The sequence below is a fragment of the Nicotiana sylvestris genome, chromosome 10 (genome assembly GCF_000393655.2).
Source record: "Nicotiana sylvestris chromosome 10, ASM39365v2, whole genome shotgun sequence".
Taxonomy (NCBI): Eukaryota; Viridiplantae; Streptophyta; class Magnoliopsida; order Solanales; family Solanaceae; genus Nicotiana; species Nicotiana sylvestris.
Window position 1 is genome coordinate 63783109 of NC_091066.1, and position 12113 is coordinate 63795221.

General features: G+C 34.5%; 2 protein-coding genes across 2 annotated transcripts; both read left to right on the top strand.

Annotated features, from left to right (window-relative positions):
- Positions 1–6278: 6278 nt before the first annotated feature.
- Positions 6279–6590, top strand: LOC104247110 (uncharacterized). Its single transcript, XM_009803061.1, has one exon. The coding sequence runs from the start codon at positions 6279–6281 to the stop codon at positions 6588–6590; it is 312 nt and encodes a 103-aa protein (XP_009801363.1).
- Positions 6591–6596: 6 nt separating this feature from the next.
- On the top strand, positions 6597–7892 carry LOC138879432 (uncharacterized). The gene is made up of 2 exons (XM_070159041.1): positions 6597–7176; positions 7264–7892. Exons 1-2 carry the CDS (start codon positions 6597–6599, stop codon positions 7890–7892), a joined length of 1209 nt encoding a protein of 402 aa, XP_070015142.1.
- The last annotated feature ends 4221 nt before the right edge of the window (positions 7893–12113 follow it).

Here is a 12113-nt window from a genome sequence, read left to right on the forward strand (position 1 = left end):
TTCATAATAGTATGCAAAACTACAACAATGAAAAATAGGAAGAGGAAGGAAAAACTCGTAGAAGAATTCCCCGTCTTGCTCCTATTGTGTCTCTGCCTCCTTAGGTCGAATCCGTGTCAAAAGTATTTCCAACCCCGTTAAAATACCGTTTTTCCATGTATATATACTAAGTAGGGTAGGACCCAAACAATTATACCTTCTCCTAGACGAAAAAAAAATACTTTTCCCGGGCTTGACTAGCGCGGCCACGCATATTGCCCAGTATTCTGCCTGACGAGCGCGGCCTGAGCGTGGCCGCGCACTTGACACACATTTTTCACCTAGTTCTGTTGGGAATTTGGAAAAACGTAAAACATAACAGTTGTAGCCCTTTGAGTTCGCTTTTCAACCATATGTTGTGAAGCCCAAATGGAGTTCTGAGTGAAAAGTTATGTGCATTTTATTAGATAGTGTGCAATATGCCTACTCGATTCATCGTTCGTTCTTAACTATCATCCGTCGATCCCCGACACGATCCCGACTTAATTTCTTGGGCTTTTACTCACACTTCAAAGCTCCAAATTACTTGAATTTATTCCATAACATCTATATAGTTCGGAATCACTCCTACACGGCATAAAACACACAATTAGTGCAAAACACTAGCGATTAAAGCTCAAACTCAATTAAAGTGCAGTAAATTAGAGTGTAATAAGCGACTAAAATACGTAATTATAGCCTATCATCAGGTATGATATTTGATTTTAAGGTTTTAAAAAATTTAGTATTAGATATGATATTTGGTATCAGAAAAAATAATACAGAAATATCGATGTCGTACCAAAATATATATTAACTTACATAAAATACATATTATTGATTATAATGTACTAAGTTGTATAATACTTTTTTTTGGCAATTATATTGAGGCTGGCAGTAAACTCCTTTACTCCTTAGGAAAATAGAGGAACAAGTTAGGTTGCAGATTTTGACTTATTCTCTAACAAGCAAGTTAATGTAATGTTTTTATCTTTTTTTGTATGTTTCTTACTTGTGTATTAATGTTGCATTTGTTGGATTAGTCTTTGTTATATTCTCTAAGGTTAGCAATTAGCTTTAAGCAAGTAACAAGATATTTTCAATTATCAAAATTATTCTTTTATGTACTTTTTTCCTCTCTATGGGTTAATACCTTCTAGTTTTGCACAAAGATTTTATCAAAGGTTGAAAACATAAAATATTTTTATTTTTGTATTTATGACTACTTTAATTAAGAATATTACAGTCTGACTTTATGAACTAGTTAATATTTAAGCCGAACAAACTAAAGTTACTGTACTGAATAAACTGAAACCGAAAGAAGAAAAGTCGAAGCATACCAAATCTAATTAGGTACGGTATTGGTAAAGCATATTAAGAAACCAAATACCTAAAAATATCGAACCGAAATATTTAAACATCGTACCGTATTGACCTATAAACATCCCTGCCTCCCATAACCTAGCTCCGGTATTCGTTACTAGTCGTCTCGATGAATGCCACGTTGGACAAACGAATTTTTAAAGGCTAAATTCGTTTTTTCATTAATTGAGTGATATTTTTTTAACCAAAATTAAAGTAACAAATTAAAGAAATGTGTACTGTCCACTCTTGCATTTTTCACTTTTTCCCATCTCTCTTGTTTCCGCTGTATTTCCATTGCAAACAACCATTACACTTCTCCATAGAATCTCCAAATAGACACCAATCAATATATTTTTAATAGTGAAATGATCAGTTCATTCTCATCAGATTTAAGGAAAAACAAATGGGTGTATTCTTTAAGCTCCAGTAAATTGAAATTTCTTGAATTTTAGGTAAAAACACTAACTGAAAAACATTAGTAATATGAAAAAAAGAAAATGCAATTTTGATTGTTCCTGAATAGAGCGAGAGTTAAGCTCTTCTTTTTTCTTTTTTAAGGATTTTGAAGAGCGATGCATGTATGTTCCATTATTGAAGAAAAAGAAAGCTAGGTGGTGGCTCACCTGGGTGGCGATGGAGAAGAGTGAAGTAGGTATAGAAATATAATTACCCTACTTTTGTGGTTAAAAAATATAACTCAGTTAATAAACTAAATAAAAATTGTTACTAAATGAATCTAGCCTTTAAAAGTTCTTTATCCAATGGAGCTGTGCCGATCCCTTATAGACATACATTCTTTTAATACTTGGTCGTCCTCAAAAGATTACGAATTCAAACTACGAACATTAAAATACCAATCTTTCAGCATATAACTAGACTAGATATAGACTATAGGGGAAAACAAATAGATATAGACTTTTTATTTCCAAAAAGATAAATGTACAAACTTTTTTTGGTACGAACGTACATACTTATACAAACAATATTCTACTTACTATTGCTTTTTGGCACTCAAGGGCATTGCATAACGATCCATCAAGATGGTGAAAATCATAAGAAATTCGGTTTAAATTCCAATATAAAAAAATATTTAGTGATTTAGTTTTACCTGTATAAATTATGATGGATAGAGTTATGTGGTGAATGTGTTGATACCTTGTGGAATTATTATGGTGCTCACAAGATGACTCGATTACAATAACATCTTACCAGCCCGATAAACATGACACACATCTTCAAAACACAAATTTTACTAAAGCATAATTAATAATACACTTGTCAGCTTAATATATAACATAATCATAATAAATTAGTACGATTAAATATAACTCTCGGTATAAATAAGTTTTTCTATCTTTCAAGATTATACAAACAATATGTCAAGTTATCATTTTTTTTAAAAGTTTCAAAAATTATAACTAAAGAAAGAACGATTTGATATTATAAAAAAACAAGTATTATATAATTATATAAATAAATAGATAAAGCTATAAACTTTGTAAAAGGAAATATAAAAACCATATTGATTGATGAGTTAAAACTGGAAAAGGTAAAGGCAGAAGACAATTAAATGGGAAACTCTTTACTAGTAGAAGAAGGAAGGAAGAGAAAGTTGAAAATGGCCTTTTACCGGCCTACCAAAATTCCAAAGGCCAAAACACATAGATCTTCCAAATTCTCAGATCCCAATACCCCACCCCTCAACCCTCTGGCAATAACCCCTTTTCACATTTCTTCTGCAAAACCATTCAAAGAAACACTCTGCTCTTAGTAAGAACAGAAACAGCATTATAGTAGGAGTAATACTGGTGAATAATGCAGAAAGCTGAAAAAGACCTCTCTTCTTTGAATTCTTGGAATTTTATTTTGTCACTGTTAGAATATCTGTCGTGTTCGTAACTATATGCATGTATCGAGTCAACTTGTCCAAAAAAGCTTAATATAAAGGGGGCATTGCGCAAAGGGCACTGTGAGCTGAAATGGGGGACTCGTTTTTCTCTCTTGTTTGTGGCACGATGAGGAAGAAGGCAGGAATGACGAATCTGCCCTTTTGTTTGTCAAGAAAGAGGTACTACTGTCCTTTCTAAATACAAGGTCATATTTGAGTTTTGAAGGTGGAGCACACAGTAGGACTCAAAGGCGGAACCATAATTTCAATCTTATGGGTTCGGAATTTTAATCGTCTTAATATTAGCTTTTAAATTAATAATTTATACATATTCAATGAATTTTATAAGACAAAAATAGGGTTCAAACCAAAGTTAGAACCTGAGTGGTAGATGTCTTGCGTGAAAATCTCTCATTTCTTCTCATTAGGTGGTTAGAAGGCAGACAGGATGGTGCCAGGCATTTATTTATTATATCAAGTTTTTTCTTAAAAACCTTTTTTTTAATCTTATAGTCCGTATATTTTGATTATGAAAGAAATGGGAAGTATTATACTATATCTTGGTACTGGATATTTTATCCCTTATTTCTTTTTATGAATCGTTTAACATTTTTAACGGGACATAAAGGAGGTGAAGGAGCTAAAGATTCATCAATTATCTTGGTCATGCATAGAGTAATCAAGAACCTCCTGACTGTTGGACTCATGGATTATATGGCCTCTGGGCCCAAAAGGAAAGACTTATCGTGTAGCCTTTATTTATTTTACTTGTGTTTGTGTAATTGAGCTCCTTGTAATTATTGAACTAGCCCATTTTATATTGGAATTTTTTTATAAAGCACTATTTTTAATAGTAATTAGCCATCTATAGATACCATTTGCTATATTACGGATTATAGATACTTTTTATGTGGTTATTAGATGTATTTGATGTATTTAAGATATTGTATTCATGAATACAGTAGCAAAAATAGGCGTGAATCAGGAAAGTCCAGTTAATCAATTGTTGTATTCGACTGTATTCATGGAGTGAAACATGAGATTACAGCTGGATAGATTATTATATTCGAGTGTATTCACGACGTGAAATAAGGGATTACACTGTTTTTAAAACGGAAAGTGAATCAATTAACATAATAGAATCCTCATATAACTCAACAAACTCAATTTTAACACACAAATTTTGTATTTTCAGTTATAAAAAAGATTCTCAACCGAAAAATACCCCCAAAACATAACAATCTTCAGAGAAATTGTATAATACATCTGAATACATAAATTATATTAATTAAAAAAAAATTATGAATACATTCATGGCATATAGCGAGACAGTGAATACAATGAAATACATAGAATATAGCGGGATACATTGAAATACAATGAGAAAAAAAGATAGTGAATACAATGAAATACATGGAATACAACGAGATACATTGAATTACAATGAAAAAAAAGACAATGAATATAATGAAATACATGAAAATACATTGAAATATATTAACAGAAAATCAAGTTGCTCAGCGCTAAACTCCATCGTCTTTGTTCAAGAACAAATCAACCGAATTATATGTCGGCGACTGCTGTTCAAGAATCAGTGCATCTATTATAATGGGATGAGGCTCTGCACAAGAATCAGTTTAATGTCAAAACCCAAGCCCACTGCTACGCTGTCATCTCCCCACGCTCTCATCGCCAAATTCTCCCTCCTTCACTTGTAAGTTATAAACCGTTCTTCATCTCTGTTTTTATCTTCAAATTCTTTTTTTATAAAAGGTGCATTGATTCGGCTTTGCACAAGAATTAGTTTAATGTCGACTGCTGTTCAAGAATCAGTGCATCTATTATAACAGGATGTGGGCTTTGCACAAGAATAAGTTTAATGTCGACGGCTGCTCTCAAGTGGGCTTTGCACAAATCCGGTGGAAGGAGGAGGAGATCAAAATTTTTAATGGAATGAGGAGAGAGAATGTGATGTATCAAAGTAGAGAGAGAAAGAAAATAGTGTAATTGATTAGCGTATTTAGTGTCTTAGAGCTAGGAGGTAACCAAAATTAAATATCTGGCTATAAACCTTAAAAGGTATCTACAGAATATAATTTTTTTAAATGGTATTTATTTAAAATAAATAAGGTGTTAACCTTTGCTATAAGGAGTAAAAATTCCTTTTATATTACCTATATTTGACTTGTATTTGGGCCGTATATAAGCGGAAGGGAACCCAAATCAGCCCATCGAGATTATTTTCTCAAAATCAGATCTAGAAAGTTCCATCTTTCTCTCTTCTCTCTCATGAACCCTAACAATAATTTCTCAAATCTAGATCGATTTTCTCATGTTCTCATGGTATCAGAGCTGGATTCCGGTCAATCTCATCTTCCTCTATCTTCCGATGTTACCCTTATCGAGTTTTGTTGAGGATTTCAATCTCATGGGGGTATTGATTTTGTCTTCTACATACTGGTTTTGACGAATTTTTGGTCGATTTTAACTTCTCTCGGCGTTTTCTGAGTTGTAATTGCTGCTTGAGTGAATGTGGAAGATTATCTACAAGTTTCTGTAGTTGTCGTTAAACTCAAGAATTCTAGGGTTTCACGACTTCATCTTATTTCATCATTATTGTTGCGTTGCTGATAAGTGTTGTTTTGAAGGTCGTACTTCCAGTCGCGAAGAAATCGGTAACTCTGTGTATCTGTTTCCTTCTGCATAATATTCATCAGATAATTGTTCATTGTTGAATGTTATAGTAACACTGGGATCTACTGATGTTAATGTGGTTGACACACCTGAGTTTATTCCCAAGCCCTCCAGTCCCCTATTTGTTCAGTCATCAGATGTTCCTGGTGTTTCTCTTATACCAGTTCCCTTTTCTGGGACAAACTTTGGAGGTTAGAAAAGAAGCATTATTGTTTCCCTATCTGCTAGGAACAAAATTGCGTTTGTCGATGGTAGTTTACCTAAACCTCAAGATAATTCAATAGAGTCTAATCGATGAGATAGGTGTAATAACATGCTGATTTCATGGTTAACAAGTTCTCTATCCCCTGATATTGCGGATAGTGTCCAGTATTCTGAAACAGCTGAAGAAATATGGAGACAGTTAAATAAAAGATATGGAACAGTAGGTGGAACTAAAGCCTTTGAAATTAAGAAAGAACTTGCCTCTACCTGTCAAGGCTCCCTAGATATTGCATCATATTTTAACAAGTTAAAGAAATTGTGGGATGAATTGAGGGTTGCTCGTAAAAATCATGGAAATCACTGCACTTGTTGTGCAAAAGAAGGTATTCTCAAAGAGGAGGAAGAGGATAGACTTCAATAGTTTCTCATGGGACTTAATGAAGTCTATGTCGGTGTTAGGAGCAACTTGCTCATGATGCAACCACCTCCAACACTAGACAGTCCATATAACATTCTTCTTCAAGATGAAAGGCAAAGGCAGATCAACTCCAATTCTCAGTTTGGTCCTGATTCAGTTGCCTTCACTGCCAAAATCAACCTCAATCATCATTCTAGTCCCAACACAAATTATAAGTCTCCTGGTTCCAACACTCAGAGACAATATGTTCAAAGAGTGAATTTTGATCAAGCCAAAGGGAATCTATTCTGCAAATATTGTAAGAAGAGTGGACACCTAATTGATAAGTGCTTCAAGCTTCATGGTTTTCCTCCTGATTTCAAATTCACCAAAGGAAAGAAAATTACAGCAAATGCAACTATTGGAGCAGAGCTTTCTTCTGACTCTTCTTCTCCTTCTGTTGCTGGGACTACTAACAATGATACACAAGGTTCATTGGTACCTGGTTTAACCAAGCAACAATATTCTCAGCTAATGGCTATTTTACAACATTCTCATCAGCCTGATTCTGCTCCTCAGTCTGACCTCATGGCTTCTGCCAACTTTGCTAGTAAAGTGCTCATTCCAACAGTAGTGACTTGTTCTCTAGCTTGCATATTGAGTCAGTCTTCACCTCATAAATGAATTATTGATTTAGGAGCATCTGACCACATGACTTATAACAAAGATCTTTTAACCAACATTACACATTTGCCTATTCCTTACCTTGTCACACTTCCTAATGGATATAAAGTTAAAGTTACTTGCACTGGGTCTTTTTCTTTATACCATTCCATCATTCTTCTAGATGTTCTCTACATTCCTTCTTTCAAACATAATCTGATTTTTGTGCACAAACTTGTTTTGTTATTGAGATGCATAACACAGTTTAGTTCTGATTCTTGCTTGCTACAGGGCCCTTCTCTGAAGATGCCTCTGGAGCTTGGTAAACTAGAGGATGGGCTTTACAAGTTTGTCTGCACTACTGCATTTTCTTCTTCAGCTCAAAATGTTTCAACTGTGCCTCATGTATATAGCTTTCCATCTTTACCTTCTACTATTATTGTTCCTAGCTCTAGTTCATTGTGTAACTCTAGTTCTTTTCAAAATATTTTGTCTCCATCTGTGTCATCTTGTAATAAAGCTATATTGAATAAAATGGATATTGTTTGGCATCAAAGACTTTCACATGTTCCCTTTGTTAGAATGAAGGGCATTTCTGCTATATCTTCCTCTTTATCTTCTAAGCAACGATTTCCTTGTGAAATATGTCTTATGGCTAGATAAACCAGACTCCCTTCTTCCTCCTAATGGTTTGGTCCCCCTCTCCCATAGCTCCATTCATAGTACTCGTCCCTTTCAACTTATACATGTGGATTTTTGGGGACCCTACCACACTCCTACTTATTTTGGTTCTAGATATTTTCTAACCATAGTTGATGATTTTTCTAGATCCACTTGGACTCATCTAATGGGTTCCAAAAGTAATGCATTTTTCTTGATTAAAGCTTTTGTGTCCATGGTCAAAACTCAATTTCACATTACTATCCAAACAATCAGGAGTGACAATGCCTTAGAACTTGGGGGTAGCCATTCTGCCATTTCTTACTTCTCTGATAATGGAATTATCCATCAAACTACTTGTCCTCATACACCACAACAAAATGGTGTAGTTGAGAGAAAGCATAGAACTTTACTTGAGGCTTGTAGAGCTTTGCTTTTTCAATCCAAGGCTCCTATTAGATTTTGGGGGGATTGTTTACTCACAACAACTTATATCATCAACAGACTCCCATCTAGGATCCTTCATAATAAATCACCTTTTGAAGTCCTTTACAACCAAACCCCTTCTTATTCTCACTTGAAAACATTTGGATGTCTGGCCTATGCTACTGTACCAATTCCTCATAGGGATAAATTGAAAACAAGAGTGATGCCTTGTGTCTTTCTTGGTTATCCCTTTGCCAAGAAAGGTTACAAACTTTATAACCGAGAAACCAAGCAATTCCTTGTGTCCAGGGATGTTGTATTTCATGAAGATGTCTTTCCCTTCTCTTCTTCCTCCTATGTTCCACAAACTTCTGTCACTTTCCCCCCACTTTCTCCTCCCTATCATATTTTAGATTCTTTACCTCTTACTTCTCCCACTCTTGATTGTTGATACCCAATTGTTTCCTGTATATTTTTTTCTATAAATACAAAATACTTTAAAAATAGCATATGTATGCATATATAAGTGTGTCCAAATATTTTAGTATTTTTCCTAAATTTTTAAAGATTTTTAAATTAATTTATTGCCCTATTTTAGCAGTACAAAAACCAATAATTATTCCTCAAATTATTATTTTAGTGATTAACTTATTTTATTCTCATATTTATACCAAAATATAGTTAAGGTAATTTTTACAAATTTATTTAGTATTTTTAAGCTAAATTGCATATAATTACAATTTCATCCTATTGTAAGATTTAATTGCGTTTATAATTACAAAATTGATTCCAGTAATTTTTATTTAATATTTATACATTTTTAATTAGTTTGGTACCTTTAATTTATTTCTAGAAACCATTTACTATTTTTTATAAAATGAAAAGGGGAAAAGTGGCTATTTAAATACTAGCCCTATTTCATTTCAATTGTAGCCCAAATCAACCCCCCAATTAAACCCAATTGCAATTTTAAATTACCTGACCCCTGACCCGTTTATCCAACCCGCCCGGCTCCCCTTTAGATCCAGGTCGTTGATCAAAATGATCAACGACCACGATTCTACCTTTCCTTTTTTAATTCACAAACATCCCAACCCTAAAATCATTTTCATTCACCCGCCGCCTCTGAAACCCCTCTCCTCTCTCAAACTCTCTCGAACCTTCCCTAACCCTAGCCGCTTCTCATCATCTTCCACCTCGAAACCCACCGGAAACCATGGCTTCCCAAGCTGTGAGGGCCCTATACTCACCTCCCTTGCTCTTACACACCTAATACCTGAAGATTCGAGGCCAGGCCTCGAAGGTTTGCACCCAGACCTCTGCCGATTCAAGGTTCCAGAGTCATCGCCGGCCTTGCTCTGGCGTACCATGGTGTTTTGAGCCTGGTTCTGACCTCTCCGACTCAGATCAGTGACCTTTTCAAAGACTTTCTCATTTCTAGGGTTCTTTTGAAACCCTAACCCTTCGAGGTTTTCTCCGATCTCTTTAGATCCGTTGTGTATCTGTGCTCTCTTTGAGTTTTCAAACGATCTCCCTAACTTTTCTTTCGAAAATTACTTTTCAAAGTCTTTCTTTTACGATTTAGGGTTTTCTGAAAATGCTTAAGTGTTTCTCTGACTTTTTTTTCTTTTTCTTTTGTGTGTATTTGCCTCTACTGTGTTCTATGTTTTCCTTCTACCATGTATGTTCTTCTACTGTGCTTTCTATATTCCGTTCTTTTATGTTTTTCTACTGTTTCTATACTATGTTCTTGTATACTTTTGTACTATGTCCTGCTATTTTCTTCTACTATGTTCTGGTATGTTTCGCCTACTGTATTCTTCTACCGTGTTCTTAAGTGTTCTTACTATTTTTCTTCTATTGAACTTTGTTTAAGTTTCTTTTAAAAGGATCTTCTTAAGCATGCTTTCTTCTACTGTTCTTATCAATCTTTTCTCATCATGTTTCGAATTAGTTTCTTTACTCTGTTTGCCTTGAACCCCTTTACTGTATTTACATGCTATTCATGAGTTCTGTTGCTGGAAGAAGCATGTTAGAAGTTTCAGTTCTTTTCTGAAACCTCTAAACATGTTTCGATTCGACTACTTGCCTCCTCATCTCTGTACTTGATTCAAGGCGGAAACCCTAGAATTTGGGGGTTCTGCCGAGGTTTGAATGAACTAGGGTTTTATTTTAGAACCCTTAACTCTTTCAGACTGACTTTGAGTCTCTGAACTGAGTTTGAACATCTTTGTTTTCATTCAATGCTGAACTTTTTGCTAAACTTTTCTACACTGGATTTGTTCTACTGATTTACATGACAGTCTTCTTTCATGCTCACATGCTCCTTATATATGATGAATTTTCCTCTAAATGGTTTCAAATTTGCAATTAGTGCAAACTTCCTTCAGAATATAGCTTGATTGATTTCTTTCCATCTTTTAATGATTTCCTCTGTTACTCGACTTAAGTAAAACCCTTCTTCATCTTTTCTGACTTGGTTCATTCATACCAAATCTCAGACCTTGTGATTTACTGGTTGTTAATTGACTCCCTTACCTTATTTGCACAAACCGTGTACTGTCAAAACTCTGTCCTTAAATAACCTTTATGTATTTGCCCTCAATTGCATACTTTACACAAAGTGATTATTCAATTCCTTTCCTTAAATGGTTTTACTCGTTTTGAATCTGAATCCCTTAATTAAGGAAAGCCTTCTGTAATTGATTGACAATCAGTTTTCAAACTATTTTCTTACCTTATTTCTGCCTGCTTTCTACACTATAAAAGGCATGACCCTTTTCACAAACACACACTTCAGACTTCAATTTCACAATCTCTTTTGAACTCGCACTTATAGTTTTCTATCTTCCTGTTTGCACTTTGGCTTTTACAAGACTAATGCTTTTCTACTTATTTCTTTGAAACTGGTATGTCCTGATTTAAGTTTCAGCATCACCCCAATGTGTTTACTTACAGTCTTTGTATCCATGTCTACTTTATTATTTTCTGTAGACTTCAACATTTAGCTTAGTATGCCTATGTTCTACTGCATGTTTCTGTTGTGAATCTTTGCTCCCTATCCCATTACCCCTATGTGTTTGTAAATGGTGGCTTAGGGCATGGTAATATGAGTTGTTGTCCATGAACTAAGCTTTGAACCAATGGGGTCTTAATATGGCGATATATTTAGATGTAAGCACTGCTCGTAGTTCTTATGAAACTCTTAGGGAACTCTGACACACCCAAGTGGTAGAAAGGCTTTGAAACATGATCTTTGGAGTTGGTTTACTTCATACTTCAGACAGGAAGTCTGAATCAGGCTCTCCTTGGTTGTAATTTTCAACTTCTGATGTATTTTCTTTACTTTATTTTTTCTGGACTGTAATAACTTTGTAATAAACTATTGGGGATGGCTAGTGAAAGAAGGGAGAGAATAACTATGTATGTAAAAGGGGTATATATCCTGCTTATAGGGAATTTCTGATCTCTGCATATCACATAGATATCTTACCTATAGGAATTCTGCACTTTCATATGTAGATACTATGCCTATAAGGAATTCTGCACCCATATAGATATCTTGCCTATAGTTTTCTGAAATTCTACATTCATATGGATATCCTGCCTATAGTTAAATTTCTGCATCTCTTATATAGATACCATGCTCATAGTTAACTGGAAATCCGAATCCTGCATATGCATCTGTCACTAGGCAAACCTGTTTATAGGTTTAAATAACTAACTGCATCTAGATATCATGTTCATAGGCTTAAACGAAGTAGAACATTTAGATGCCATGCCTATCGGATTTTTGCT